The sequence below is a fragment of the Onychostruthus taczanowskii genome, unplaced genomic scaffold, assembly GCF_017590055.1.
Source record: "Onychostruthus taczanowskii isolate IOZ18803 unplaced genomic scaffold, ASM1759005v1 scaffold6, whole genome shotgun sequence".
Lineage (NCBI taxonomy): Eukaryota > Metazoa > Chordata > Aves > Passeriformes > Passeridae > Onychostruthus > Onychostruthus taczanowskii.
The window spans coordinates 10,290,325-10,306,161 of record NW_024503679.1 but is presented as its reverse complement, the minus strand read 5'-3'; the positions used below and the strand labels follow the sequence as shown (position 1 = coordinate 10,306,161).

General features: G+C 44.5%; 1 protein-coding gene across 2 annotated transcripts in view; it reads left to right on the top strand.

The window, feature by feature from the left end:
• ARNT2 (aryl hydrocarbon receptor nuclear translocator 2) overlaps window positions 1-6,911 on the top strand; it is a 95,053-nt gene extending 88,142 nt beyond the window's left edge. For both annotated transcript variants that reach the window (XM_041418941.1, XM_041418940.1), the window contains 2 exons: window positions 1,170-1,306; window positions 3,726-6,911. In XM_041418941.1, the coding sequence (XP_041274875.1) occupies window positions 1,170-1,306; window positions 3,726-3,824 (236 nt within the window). In that variant the 3' untranslated portion in view covers window positions 3,825-6,911. The remainder of the gene's footprint in view (window positions 1-1,169; window positions 1,307-3,725) is intronic.
• The last annotated feature ends 8,926 nt before the right edge of the window (window positions 6,912-15,837 follow it).

The following is a 15,837-nucleotide window of genomic DNA, read 5'->3' as shown; positions in this document are numbered from 1 at the left end:
TAGTGGCTGATTTGACATGATTGAGTCTGGCTATCAAAGACTTGGCATAGCACAGGTGTGGAAGTTTGGCAAAGGAAATTTGGCACCCTTGGCAGAGGATGCTGGTGATCAGGAAGAACCAGACATGCACAGCTTGACCCTCTGTGTGAGAGGGAAACAGGCAAAAATAGCTGGAGCAGTTATAGAGAAAAACATTAACAAGAAAAAAGAGGAAGAAATGTTTGGAGGAAAAGCATAAGTATGGTGGCAGGTTTTCCAAAATGCTAGTTCTTAGAAGGAGATACTGTGACTAAGGAATGGAAAATTACCCAAAAATATTATAATTCAGTGGCAGTCTGTAGAACTGCAGGGTAAAATTAGTCCAGCTTAAGTGTAATCTGTTACTGTACTCATGAAAAATGTATATGTAATAGGTAACCAAATTAATGTGTGGCAACATATTTTTTTTCTGGTGGACCATTTAGAAGAAATTAATCTCCTTGAAATCATCATTTAAAGTGTATTTACAATGAAGCCTTGCTATTCGTGTTACTCTATCAAATGTAAATGGCCTGAGACTTTTAGGAAAGTATCACCATATTGACATGATAGTAATTTGATATGGAATATTAAATAAATCATATTAAATGCATATTAAATAAATCATTTTGCAGATGTATCACTGGAGAACAGGACAGTCCCGAAATGCCTGTATTTAATCAGCAAGGCTGTTGTCTGTTGATCATACTGTTTCTATATCTGCTTAAAAAAAAAATCCTGGATCTGCTTACATGCTTCTTAGATGAGTACCAAACTGTGCAGCCACTGCTCCACAAGAATTCAGTGTTTTGAAGAGAAACAGCATTCAGATGGTGAAGTTTGGTTTTTAAGTGAAATGAAAAATAGTCCTTATTATGATTAAAAGTTTATGGGGGGATGCTTGAAAATTGTCTTGCAGTACCACATCACTGTGCATTTTGCCCTGGGCAGTTCATGGCTGTGCAGCCACGGCCCTGAGCTTTGCTCTGGGGCTGAAACACCCGCCAGCTTCCTCCTCGCAGGGCTGGTGTCACCCAGGGCCTTTCTCCAGGGCTCCTTTGCAAATCTAGCACTGATGGATGCTGCCCCACAGCAGGCAGATGTTCTGGAGGAGCTGCTCTCTGACTTGTGCCTTTTCTTCCCCCGTGCAGCTGAAGGTGGCCAGAGCAGCGGGCAGTTCCAGGGCAGACCGTCCGAGGTGTGGTCGCAGTGGCAGAGCCAGCACCACAACCAGCAGAGCGGGGACCAGCACTCGCACGCGCAGCCCAACCAGAGCGAGGTGTTCCAGGTGAGCCCAGGGTCCCTCTGATCACCTCTCAGTTCTGAGTTAGAGCCGTGGCCCCTGAGGATCAGGTGCAGCAGAGCCTGCAGCCCTTCCCTGCCGCTTGTGCTGCCATAGCCCTGCTCTGCTCTTAGGTGCCCTTAGCTCCTCAGGTGGTTTGGGTCTCTGCCACACAACAGTATCTTTGCTGATGCAGAACGCTGTTTTCCCTTCTCTTTGCACCCTATACTTAGGGCTTTCGTGTTTTGCAGGGAACCCATGAGGTGTTCCCAGGTGGAGTGTCTTTCTTACCCTGGTGCTGGCCTCTGACATCTCAACTTCAATTAGATATCAATGTCATTCTCTTTGACAGTTCAAGCAGGAAAGGAGTGTGATACTGCACAGAAGATAGTGGACAATAATTTTTTAAGGTTAAACCTGGTCAGATATCAGACAGGTGATAAACAATCATCTTCAACTACCTAATTAACTATAATTCTGAGTCTTGACTACTGATAGCAAAGTCCTCCTGTAAAGTAGGACTTCGTAAGTTGACTAAGGACATATCTGTCCTTGTATAACTGGTTTTTAAATTAGATGAAGAAGACAGTTTACAAGAAAACAATGCAGATAAATGCAGGAAAGACAGTTCAAGCCCCAAGCAAGTTTAGAAGTGGGGCGCCTCCTTGTCTTTTGGAAAGTAAATTCACCTGCAAGACTGGGCTCGTGTGCAAGAACGCTGCAGAAGAGCTGTGAGCATGGGAATATTCCTGTGTGGATGAAGCATTGCTTTCACACAAGATCAAACAAAAGCACTTGATCTGGAATAACTGCCTGTCTGCGTGCTCTTAGCCCACAGCCCAGGCAAGATTGGTCTGTTGCAACTCTTTGTGTTAGCAGAGGTTAATGGCTGTCCAAGAGGATATTCAGGGTAATTTCAGTGGTGCTGCTGACAGCATGGTTTGATGGCCAGCAGAGACACGGGGCTCCAAGCAATGTCTTGCTTGTTTCTTAAGAAACGTCTCAGGAAGTTAGTGGAAAGGAAGACCATGGGATAAAAGGAGAGCTGGGCTCATCTGTAGAGCTCTTGGAGGTGAGCATGTGTTTGAAGGGAGTTAGGATAATAGCTGGATGGGATAAGAAACTTGGATGAGTTTAAAGGCCTCCAAGAAATTGCTTGGATTGTGCCCAAAGTCTGCCCTGGGTCAGCTGGGCTTAAGGAGAGAGCCAGACTCAAGAGGAGACCTTGCTGGATCTGTGCCTGAGGAGACTTGGCCACAGAGGCCCCAGCAGCAGAAATGCCTTCAGACATGGAAGTGTAGACAGGAGGGAGCAGCTACAGTTTCCCTTTGGCTGGGAGAGAATGTGGGAAAACATCAAATAAGTCCAAGTTTTGGTCAGAAGATGAAGGCTGACCCTGGCAGCTCAGACACTGCCAGTTGTGCTCACAGTCTCTCTCACCACATTGGCAAGGATGCTGAGAAGATTTTGGATGGATTTTAATCAGTCTTTATTTTGGAGGAACTTCCCAGTACCCAGCAGCTCTCAGTTCTTTCACAGAACACATCCCGTGAGCTTTCTTACTTGTTTTTTTGGTTTTGTTTTATTGTGAGGATAGTGAGCCATCCCTGGCAAGACTTGGCTTTGTGGTAAGAGCTTATTACTGTAAGGACTGACAGGAAAAGCAAGCATAAACTCTGGTTTTCCCAGCAAGGGATATCTTCTCCCTGTGGCTTCAGTGTCTGGCTGAGGAAAGGTTGAATGTTTCTTGAAGCCTCCTGCAGAGACCTCACTTGGCTCAAGACACGTAAGAGAAATTACCGTGAAATCCCATTTCTCCTGAGAAATTCCTGCTATTTCCTCTGCCTCTGTACATTCATGTGGGCTGCTTGGGCACCTTGTTAGCTGGGGAGATGTCCAGGCTTGAGTGCTGCACAGAGCAGTGTTGACCTAGAGCGTGCTGGTAGGAGGTGAGACCTTGCCCAAACCCATCCTGACACAGCTGGAGCTCCAGTGTGTGAGATGTTGTGCACTCCCCATGCAGTGAAACCAGAGAGTTTGCTTCTTCTCTCCATATGTAGCTCCCATTCCAAGGGGAGCTGTTTCAGTCTGGGAGGACTAGAAGGCAGCTCAGATGTGTTTTATTTCAGAGGAGCAATCCAAAACTGCCCTGCTGAAGTCCCACCTCTTGTTCAGAAACACTCCAGCAAAAAAGTAGCACATAAACTTTAGCCCAGCCCTCTGCACAGGTCTGTTTTTCACCTTATTTATTTAAACTTGGCCCTTTCTGGTTTTACACTGAAAAGATGAACAGGAAACAGTTTACACCTTATTTATTTAAACTTGGCCCTTTCTGGTTTTACTGAACAGATGAACAGGAAACAGTTTGTGTCTGGATAATGTGTTGGCAAGTGAGACTTCACTTTGATTTTTCCTTATCATGCAGGACATGCTGCCGATGCCTGGGGATCCAACACAGGGTACTGGCAATTACAACATTGAAGATTTTGCTGACCTGGGCATGTTTCCACCATTTTCTGAGTAGCTTGTGAAGCAGAAATGGAAGTTCTTCTTCTCCAAGGCCATTTCAGTGTAATTTTGGCGCTGCTCTTTCTGTGTTGCATTTCTGTAGAAGCTACTAAACCAGAAGACACATTTCTCACATTTCAGATAGTGGTGTAGGGCTTGCTCTCTCCTCCTTGGGGTGCATCAGTGCCAGCAGAGGAGCTCCAGCACTTGTTAGTGTTCATTGACAGCTCCATTGTTTGGGTTTTTTTTATATTTTATTGTCATCTACCTCAGAGATAAAAATTTTGCTTGTTTTAAAAAAAAAATCTCTGAGTCTCAAATATTTGAATGTGAATGATGCATAATATTTCCTTTGAATGGTAATTTTTCAATAGATAACAAAGTAACAAAGACTAACAGAGAAAAGGTAAGGTCATGTCTCGTTACAGTGCCTACCGCTCAATTTCGATGCCTTGCTTTAAGCTTAAGTTTCTGAAAGCAGACACAATATTCTGTTTTCTTTGATTCTTGTAGGTTTTAGGTCACTTTAAATGTTGAGATTAAGCAACATAATGTAGGCCTCTCTCACCAGAAGATTCAGCTCTGCCTTTTCTAACTTAAACTTGAATGTGTGTACATTTTGGTACTTTATGTATATCTTGTGCTGTATGAAGTGATTTCTTGTACTGGTTTCTTTTGCCTTTACAAAGGGTCCATTCTGGAGTGTACTGAAAAGGTTGATGGTGTATGTGAAGGATTTGAATATTGTGGGAGTCTCCATCACTTCACATAGGTGTTCTTACTTTTAATTCAGGTGGTTCTCTGTTCAGAACAAACATTTACTTACATAAGCTATTAGTCTGGTTTTGCACTGAATTGAGGCCTATAACCTTGTACATTTCTCACTGGCTGCTTTAATTATTATTGTTCTTGCTTTCCCAAAAATATTGCCTCTTAAAAAATGACTGTAAACACATCAAGATTGCATTTTCTATATTAGCTGCATTTCCTTTCTGTGAAGTACTTTTTATACTGTGAAACCTCACATTTTAACAGTGGAAGGTGGTGGCCTGTTACTAGGAAATCGTTCAAGCTCATTTGCTGCAAACAGCGAGATGGTTTTGTAGTGTATAATTTTTTTAAAGTGAGTTGGTAATAGATATTGATTGGACTATTGTCCACTGCTTACACAGTGATAACTTGAATTTTTGCTTGGATTCCCAAGCAAATGCTTCTGCTAACCCTGTTCTGTTAAAAATGGGATTTTCAGCATACCAGGTTTGTTGAGGACTCTTGACTGCTCTGAATGTTGTATGCTTTTCCACAGAGGTAAGTTAATCACCTTCCTCTTGGGCGAGTCACCTGCCATATGTCTTCATGAGAGATGTGGTAGGAATCTTTTTGTTCAGTATTTCATATGCATGATGAGTTACAGAGGTTGGATTGTGAGGATTTTATCCTGATCATTTCTTCCAGGATGAGAGGAAAAAGAATCACAAAGGCCCAAGTTCCTGCATACAGGTTGTTCATACCCTTTGAGGTTGGGTGCAGAGCAGGAAGAGGCAGCTTCCCTCAGCTTTTGGACATTCAGGGGCTATCGTGGACCTGGGAAAAGCAGCCCCAGGGCAGAGACCCCATCCAGAAGATCTCAGTGTGTGCAGTGATTCTTAGACTTCACAGGATTAAGCTCCTCCTCTCATGGCTCCTCTGGAATTCTGGGGTGTCTCTGAGTGGGGACAGGGTGCACATCACCACAGTCCGTGTTTTTTTTTGGTTCAGGTGAGCGTGGCCCAGGGACAGGGCTGGCACAGATGGGGCTGTGCCCGTCTGACACTGCGGTCCCAGCCTTCTCCCAGATCAGCATGTCATGTTCAGTAGCCAGGAAGAGTCCTCTTTACTATTTCTCTCACTAAATCTGGGACCAATCTCTTACCCTATGTGCAAGTGGGGCTAGGGAGTCTTTTTTTTTAGGACAGTTTTGTGTATCTCTAGATGAGGTACTGGAGAGGCCTTGGATCTCCTGATCTGCACTTGCCTCACCGAATCACACTGAGAACAAACAAAAATCTTCCTATCTCTTCTCCCCCAAAGATCAGGAAAATACCATCTGAGGTGAGCAAGCCATGTGCTTAGGCACTTTGCTTTTAAATCCATGGATGTTTATTCTCTTGGAGCCATCGCCCTTTCCCCTCACGCTGCTCAGATGAATGACTGCTCATGGAATTGGAGAGGCAAAGCTCTGCTGTGAAGTTCACTGGTGTCTCTAAGAGGTGCCTGAGTGCTGCACCAGTGAGTGAGGTGCTCAGTGTCTGTGCAGGGTTTGAAAGGGCTGTTCATGAGGGAGGGAGCAGTAGGTGAGCAGTTTGTGTCTCTCCACAGAAGATGCTTGACATGATAAATGCCAGTTCTTCTGAAATTTTTTATAATTTTTTCTGTAAAGTGGATAATGAATTCAGCTAAAAAGTGCTGTTCCTGTGTTTTATTTTACCCAACAAACTGCTCTGAGTATATTTATAGTTTATTTTACTTCCTGAATTCAATTTCAAAATAAGGTTTTTAAAGTCAATTTCTTTTTCCTGACATCAGCAATGATAACTTCCTCAGTGTGTTGTGGGTTTTTTACTACTGAAGAAGGCTTCCCGTGTGCAGATTTTGGTTATGCAGTTCAGAGTGCACTGTTAGAAGAAATTTAAGCACATCTCTCTTTTTCTTGTTGTTTTTTTGAAGTCAGTGCACCTGAGGGATCAGAGCATGGACTGCTTCTCACTTTGTGGGCTCCTCTAGGGAAGGTGATGGCTGCTCTGTTCAGGGCAGTGTGGGCAGTGCCAGCTTTGGGTTTGGGTTTTCCCTGTCAGCCCTCTCTGTTGTGCCATCCCGAGCCAGCGCATTTCCACCCTTGCCCTGCTCCTCTGCCTTTCCTGGCCACCCCATCTCCTCCAGCCCGGGTGGGAGGCGTTGGGAATGCCATTCCCTGCCGGCGAGGAGGGAGCAATTCGTGACTTTGGCAGCTTTGTGCTTCTGAGGCAGCAGCAGCTGCAGGAGAGGCTTTGCTGTGCTGCAGCCCTGGCCCCGCCGTGTCCTGCCTGCTCCCCCAGCCAGCTCCCCAGGTGCTGTGGCTGACAGAGCTGTGCTGTATCTTGCGTGCTATATCTTGTGTTTCCTTACTACAGGACTTGGCTTATCCTGTAGCTGCAGTTGCAAGGTGCATTGGGAATGCTGATGTTTTTGTTACGTGCTCTCGGTGTAGCTTTGTTGGCACTTTGGCTTCCAATTTCCAGAATTTCATAGGTGGTGGATTTCTCATTTCTTTTGTGGATTTTTTTCTAAGCTGGAAATAAAGCTGTGATTTCTGATCGAATTGTTGCAAACACAGTGTTTCTTGAAACGGAATCTTTTGGGGTTTAAACTCATGGATCAAGGAACTGCAAATAGTGGTGGTCTGGGTGAGTTATTTCAAGGAGCAGACATGTAGACTGAGACAGTTTTAGATACTAAAATATTTATGTTCATTTATTCAGATGAACAATCCAAGACTCCATCACATTACTTGTGCAAGTGCTACTGGCAGTACCTACAGTGATGCTTTAACCAGATAGTTCCATTTGTAGCTTTGTTGCCTTTTCTTTTATTTTGAAGTACAGTATGAAACTGTAAATACTTCTTGCAGAACTGCCTTTTTAACTCTTAATTACTTTTGGCACAGTGTTAAATAGTGTTGGATTTACCCAATTGCTATGACATATATTTTTATACATAGGTGTACTCTTTTTTCAAGAATAATACAGCCATTTTGTCATTAATGCCTTATGGGTGTCATACTGCTGTTGCTCTTTGTTTGCAAGGTATCGAGTGGACTAATTTCTAGTTCAGATATTTTCACTTTTCCTGGCAGTGCTCAAGTTTGGCTTCAGGTGATTTTTGCCAGAGCCCCATTTTTCACAGTTGTTAACTGTGAGAAGAAGAGAATGTGGGCTTGGGTTTGTTGCTGTTAATGGAGCAAAGAAAAGGTGATGGCATCTAATTGTCTTTAAAAGGTCAGACTTCTCCTACTCTAAACCAGAGTGCATTTCATGAAACTGATGACTGTGGGCACTGATTACTTTGTGTAGATTAATGGTCTTTAAAAAATAAAGGGAAAGGGGAAAAAAAAAGGAAACAACTCCAAAAATGGGCTTCTGTCATTGTTAGGCACTTGGTTACGTATCTGTTTAAACTCTTCATATTGATGTGAAATTGTGCTGTGGATAAAGTGTATTTTGTACTTCTGAATGTTCTATATTTATGACTAACAAGTACAGAATCAGTTGTGTGTATGTATAACTAATAACTGCCTTTTTAAATTTCATTAAAATAAAAATGTCATGAGCTGTTGTTAATTCCTGTCTTTTTGTAAATAAGTAAAATGTGCTGTTGGGAATTGTCAAGTAAGCAATAACCCTGAATTATAAGATCCATGCCAAAACTCAGAAGATGAGGCATTGATCTTTGTCTTTGAAATCTCCTCCAGTGCTGTGTGGTTGGGGACAGGATGTTCCTCTTTAATCTGTCTTGTAAAGGCTGTCCAGAAGGAGCAGGAGAGGAATGATAGTTTGAGAGTTCAACTTTTAAAAGTGTTCCAGAAAAACATTAATTAATAGCCTGTTCTACTGATGATGCTGAGGTGTGTGAATTGGTGGCTGTATTGTAGAGGATTTCATTAGAACACAATTGCTTTAGAGCTAATTCATGGTCTGGGGCAGTATTTATTCACTCCCTGGGGTGGTATCACAGTGGTTTCCTTGTCTACCTTTTGGTCTCATTGTACAAAGTTAAAAAATACTTGTATCCTTGCCACAGACATTCTGGTGACCTTTTCAGATTGCCTATGTAAGGCACATTTGCCTTTCACTGTGGGTCTTCATTGCATTTATATTGTTATTTCTTTGTCGACTTGATACTTTGTGAGCAGGACTTACCTTGCTCATAAATCCAAAAAGCTGGTGACTGTGCCATGGCAGGAGCTGAGGTGCTCCAGGGCCCGCATTCCTGGCATGGGGTAGGTGGTGTTTCCACAGCTCATACTCCATTTTTAGGGCTCTGCCTGTGGAGAGCAGGCGTGGGCTCTGCTGGGACCTGGCAGGGAACTGGGGCACTGGGAAGGGATTAATCAGATGCAGCCACCAGCCCCGTGCTCTGCTGGGCTCTGCTCACTGTGTGCTCATCCCAGAGACACGGCTTGCTCAGTGAAAATGGGCCATCCATGCTGTTCTGCTGTGAAAATTGGGGTTTCAATGCAGTGATATTCTCCTGGCGTTTGCTCAGGTGCTGCTGAGCATCTCTGATGAACAGGCATGTGCCAGACCTCGAGCCCCATTTGGAAGTGCAGCCACTTTCATCCTGGCAGCTCTTTGCTGCTGTTCCAGTGCAGTTTAATATGCTTGCAGTTTAATAGTTGCTTTTAAGAACATTATCCAAACAGAAAGGCACACACAGGATGGGTGTTGCACCCATGCCAAGCAGGGCACAGTGTGGTTGGGCTGGAGATCTCTCCTAGCACTCCTTTCATGAGGGTCAGCATTAGCTGTGCTCTCACGTGTTAAATCAAGTGTACTTTTGGGCACTGTGGTGACAGCAGGGTGTGGGAGTGCTGGGAGTGCTGATTTTGGTGTGGAACCTGGGTTTGGAGATGCTGGACGTGGAATGGAGCCACGTGTTCGGTCACTGATGGTCTCAGCAGGACACCATGGTAGAAATCCACCCAGGCTGGCAGGCAGGGATAAAATGCAGCTAAGGCTCACTTTTGGTGCACTCACCATCCTTGCCTCTGTCAGCTGGCACTAATGAATCATAACAACAGGTCTTCATTATGATGATAGAAATACATTTTTCTTTATTTTTCCATGGGAGTATTTCTTAACCACATTTCTATCAAAGTACCATCATGGTTCAGGAAGTATTACTCATTTAATTTTCCCAGTTTCTCTCTAAGTTGTATATAACAGGGACAGATACAGGATGAATTCTTCCATCCTTTTTTACCAAGTTTCAGCATATTCCTGGTTGAAAATACTTGGCAGCATCTTTCTTCAAACTTTGTGGTCTGTCCCAAATAAAATGAAATGGAATCACTTGAGCTGTATTAATGGATTTGGGATCATATCCAGGGGTTGCTAGGGCATCTTTTCATTAGCTCTGGAAAAAATTATCTTCTAATTATAGACTGGCACTAAATACTGATATACAAAATGTGCCATTTGGGACCCAGTTAAAAAAAATGTCACTTGTAGGCTCACCCTGGACAGCGCAGAAGTGCATGAAAATAAAGCTATGGCTTTAGCAGACAAAAGTGTAAGGGCTGTACACACACAACTGCAATGACAGCTGTGCAGACAGAGCCTGGGGACAGAGGACAGCCCCACTGCACCTTGGAGCTTTCCCCAGTACACACACCCCTTGTTAGAGAGCCCCCAGCACTTCGGTGTCCTGCTGCCTGTTAAAAATAGCACACACTTCTTTCCAGTTAGGAAGGTGAAGTTTTAAATACTTGGAACTTGTTTGAAAACAAGAAGCAGTGCAAGGTTGAGCTACTGTGGTGCATCTGTCATCCCAAACGTGTTTTGGGTGGCTCTCAGAGCCTGCCGCAGTCGCTGCCCATCCCTGGCTGTGCTGTGGCTGATGAACCTTCCCTTGGAGCTCAGTGCAGTTCTGTGTGTGTGTGGCCCTGCTGGGAAGCGGCTTCAGTCTACAAAATAAAATCACAGGATAGTTATTTTCTATTTAGCACTGGAATTACTGGCCTGACAGACCCCTTGCCACTGAGGAGCAAGGGTTTTGAAGAGCAAGAGAAGACACTGCCCTGGCACTTGTAAATACAACCCGTTGCCTTCACTGCAGTGCATGTAGCAGGGGGCAAAGGCTGGGTGGGAATACTGCCCGCTCAGTGGAGGAGTTTGTCCAGTGGAATTGTCTCAGCCCTCCTCTCTCCTCAACACCTCCTGCATGTGACAGGCCAGTGATACCAAAGCCTGACTCACAGAGGGATTGTAAAGGCTGTGGGATTCCTTCCTTCATGTAAATCATGCTCAAACAAATGTTACGTTGTTTCTGGTTCACATAATTCAGAGCAAAAGTCATCAGGAGGCAAAACTGTACAGTGCTGCTGCTGCTGAATTAAATTATATTTCATTTTTAAATTGGACTGTTAATGGATGTATCCCATCCTTCATCCTGTTGCTGCCTTCTCCAGCCACCAAGAGAGTGCAGAGTACTCTGAAAATTTGGAGCTGCTTTAGGTAAGTCAGGCTGGTCCCTGGATGTGAGGGACAGATGGAGTCAGCTTGCTCCAGCATGCTCTGCTCTGGGAAATGGGAGTGACGTGGAGCTCACCTGCATAAGGGGTACCTGGAAACACCAGCTTGTCACCTCCCCCGTGTCCCCTTGGCACAACTTGCAGAGGTGGGATTGCCTTCCCGGGCCCCCTGCCAGTGCTCTCCAGTATGTGACTGCTCAGCCCACCAGAGCTCCTGCTCAGCTTCTGTTCCACAATGGAAAAAATGATGTTAGAGTGAACAAAATCTGGCTTTGGACAGTGATTTTGTGCAGTGTCAAGGAGTCATGGCCTCTTCAATACCAAGCCCATGTGTCATCATGGCTGTCCTGTGTAGTCAGGAGAAGTTCCTGCCTGATGATTTATTTGGTGACGTAGGAAGGGATCTTTGTCATTGTACCCATTGTATCAAGCACTGAATGTTTACATCCATACTGACATGGCACGGAAAACTACCAAGCCCTCTGAGTGAACAGTTTTAATCTAGGAAACCCTGAAAGTAGATGGTTGCAGTTCTGTGAAAAATTTGCAGAATTGATACTTTGGTAACTTGAAGTGCTTATCTTTGTGTTTGTCTGTTTAAAAACTGCATGTGGTGAGGTTGAGAAAAAAAGTATTCAGTGAAATTTGTGAAATTCCTATGAGAAGTTTTAATTACTGAGAAACTATAGAGCATTGTGCACTTCCTTTAAGCCATATTGATCCCCCCACTGCACAGAGATGCTTAATCTAATGGAGTTGTGAATTGGAGTTTATTTAGATTCTTCACATATTTTTTGTGACCTCTGTGATTTAAGGTCAGAGACCTCAGCAGGGAATCAATGGAAGTTGTCACTTTAATCATTTTAGTTCTAAAGGTTCATCAAAGTTATGTGAATTGACCTAAATTTTTGGATCCTGCTCAGGGAGTGGGGTTCTGCACTAACCTGCCAAGGCTGACCTGGATATATCAGCTGGTAATGAAATACTGGAGCAAACCCACTGAAGCAACTGTCAATTATATAAATAAGGCTACTAAAAGGTAGAAATCTTAATTCAGTGAAAGGTAACATTTGATATTTATAAATCACTATGGATACACAACACTTTGTCGCAGAGCTGTGGAGTCCTGGAAACAGATTTCCTTTGGCAGGTTTGTAAAATCCCCATTTTGTCCCTTGCAGTACCGTGTCAGTGCAGGGTGGGTGGATTTTTGTACTAATGTTGATAAGGTGTCAAGGCAATTTTACCAGACTCTTTTTAACACCAGCCAAGACTCCAGCATTGAAAAAGAGAACTTTATGGGTAGGGGTGGGAATATCAGATAACAGATGCCTGTTTTCCTCTTGGTTTTGTGCTTGTTCTCCCATCAGGAGTATGCTTCACAGCCATTTAAAACACCGGAGCTGAGCTTCCAGCAACAAGTTCATTAATAGCCTGACTTCCAGGAGGTTCTAAAATTGGGTTAAAGATACCCTGAAGGCACAAATTGCTTTGCTGTTTAAGTCTGCCATCCAGAAGAGAAAATGTTTCTCTGAGAAACTAAATGCTGCTTGTCAGATTTGTTGATTCCCTGCCACCTGTGAAACTGAGGTAAAAATGGTACTTTTCTCAACTGTGCCCAGAAATGGCACTGAAGTGTTCCTCACCAGAGGAAACTGGGAGCTGGGCAGTGGTGGAGGAGAAGGTCTGATTGCTAAATCACACAGGTCACGGCAGGGCTTTGCAGGTACAGCCCTGAGTGTGCGGGAGGAGCAATTTGGACATCTTCCATCAGAGAGTTTGTGAGGAAAGGCTGCCAGATGTCCTGCTGTCTCCATCCTTGGCTCGACAGAGCCTTGGTTGACCAGTTCTCAAGCTGGGGAGAGCCCTGCTTTCCCAGGAGGTCCGTGTGGTGCTGTGCCTTCAGTGTTCCTGGGATTCAGAGGGGTCAGCTCCAGCCCTCAGCACAGCCACGGTGTCAGAGAAGAACGAAGACCCAGACGTGGTTGCTGACCCTGAGCCAGTTAAAAGGTCCATGTGGCCTGGACTGAACATCCATGGCCATGAGACTCGCCTGTGAGCACCTCCTACCCACTGACTCATCCTTTCCCCATATCCAGAAGCCCTGAGAAAGTGCTCTGTACCACATCACCTGTCAGACGTTCTGCTGCTGAGCTGTTCCCATCCTTCTTTAAAGAGCAGACCAGTTCTTCTCTAAAATGACTCAAGTTGTTGACAAAAGTCCCCTGAGGTTGCTGACAGAAGCCCAGACAGAGTCTGTCAGCATTGCCAGTCCCTGAATTCTGCAAGCTACTTTTGATTACAGGCCCTGAGACACCGAGAAAGGAGAGACCATCTTGATGTAGCACAATAGCTGTTGCCTGATTTGCAATGTTGTTTTGCTGGAGAATTTCCAATATCCCATCAAATAAAACCCTTTTTAACAGCAGTCAAGCACAAACACAGCAGTTGCCAGACATGACCAGTGGGAGAAGTAAACAAGGAGGAACTTTAATGGGTAAGATCACAATTTAGGTACCAGCTAAAACGTTTTCCTGTAGGATTAATTCCATGATCATCACCCAGAACTGTGGATTGGTGTCCATGCAGTTTGTAGGACAGATGTGAAGGCTGCCCTGTAATCTTGATGCTGTGGCAGAAGTGTTGTGGATTGAAGGAATCTAAGAAGGCAGGCTGTAAGTTCAGTGATGTCACAGTGTAGGCCTTAGTTCAGTATCATTGAACTATCAATTACATCGATTTAGGTTTTATTTGATTTGTAACCACCTGAGCTAGAACTAGAGCCAGTCATTCCATGGTACTTAAAATCCTGTTGTACAAGCTCCTGTTCAGATGTAATATTTGATAAGCTCATCAGCTTTTTGGAAATTGATGGGTTTTAGCCATTAATATTCCTGAGCTAAAAGTTAGTGCTGCTGCTTGGTGACTTTTTCACTTCACTAAGGATCTGCAAAGCTCTGGGGGTCTCTCCAAGAAAGTTGTGCTTATTGCTGGGAAGAGTGCTCATGGATGAGTGCTCATGGATGATCTCAGTTTGGATCAGCACAGCCTGCACAGGACCATGTCAGGTGCATTTTTCTGACTCAGGGACTGCCTAAGCCAAACCCACCAGAGGTGAAGATGCAGAAGCATCTCCAACCCATTCCTCCAGAGGGATTTGTGCATTTCTGACCCTGGGGACACATCAGGGCTCTGATCCTCTCCCACCCCAGGGCTAACACGTGGATCTTCAGCATCACATTTTGATAAGGAGGTGTGATTTTGGGACACTGACATGCACAGGGGTTAGATGGCTCTGCACCAAACCAAACCACTGGTGACCCAAAATTACAACGTGGGAGTTCCTGACTGCTAGGCCCGTGCTCATTCCACTAGACCACACTGCCTCCTGAGAAAATATGTTTTAATGGTATCTGTCCAGCTGTGTAAACATGTCAAGAGACAACCATGTAAAACTGAGCTGCTCCCATTAGGCAAGTTATAGTCTATTTTATTTGTAAGCACAAATACTAAATCCCTCCTCTAGGATGATATTTTCACAAACAAAAAGTAAGGAAATTAAAAACAAAAGCATTACAGAAAATGTTGATGTCTGGGGCTATGGGTGACATGACCAGGTTCATTTTCCCTGGAACAGTGAGCCTCTTTCTCTCTACCAGACTCTGCCTTCCAGCCTGGTTCTTGATTTGAGAGCTGGTTTTGGGGACAGATGGGTTGGTGTCCATATGGCAGGTAGGAAAGGCACGTCTTTTCACCTTATGAGATTTCCTCAGCTGATGACCACTTACCTCTGCTTGAAAATATATTGCTGCAAGAATCAAAGCTATCAGTTAATGAGTCTAAGCACCCTCAATGCTCAGTGTGGTGTTTTCTCCTTCTGCCTGTATTATGACAAGACAAAACTGCCTGGTGTAGGACACAGCCAGCCACCCAACAAGTGATCTTTATTCTTTTATTAAATGCCTCTTTTCTGTCTGTGCATTGCAGGATGCAGAAGAACAAAGGGTGTATTTAACACTAATGTGGACCCATACTCCCAAACACAGCTGTAGCAGTGTCCAATACAATGAATTTTTGCTGCGTTTTGTTAGAAAAAGCAGAGGATGGGTTGCCATTTACTACCACTCTGATGATAAAAAGCAGTGGATTTGGGTAAGTAAAGTGCCTCAGAACCTGAATGAGCTGATTCCTCTGACAAAATGTTTTAATTTGCAGTGGGACTCACATCTTAAGAGGAACACCACTGCTGTACTCACTCCCTTGTTCACTGTTAAGGGCCCTTCTCTTGGCTGTGTAGGTGGCACCGGCATCCCAGGACTCAAATCCCTTCCCTTTGCTTCAGCATGTGGGCACAGCTGCACCAGAAAAAAGTGACATTTCTCACTTCAGACAGTTTGGTTCTGGTTCTTGTGTTAATGCAGTTGCTAAGTGACAGCATTTCCCTGATCCCATGGCTCCACTCTGCTCTACAGCACAGGAATGCTTTCGCCACAGGAGCAGACTCTGGCTCTCAGCTTTGCTCTTTACATATGTGTCACGTTGTTTCTGCAGTGTTTATCAGCAGTACTTTCTCTGTTCCTCTCCAGCAGTTAGATGCAGAGCCATGTTCCCCAGGGAGGTGGACGCATGCAGGGCTGCAGATCCAATGTTGTTCCTCTGCTGCTGACTGCATGGTGACAACAGGAAAGAGAAACATTCACCTGCTGTGTCACCTGCAGCAAACTTGTCTGACAGTCTCAAGGTCCACGGAGGTTTACTGGGG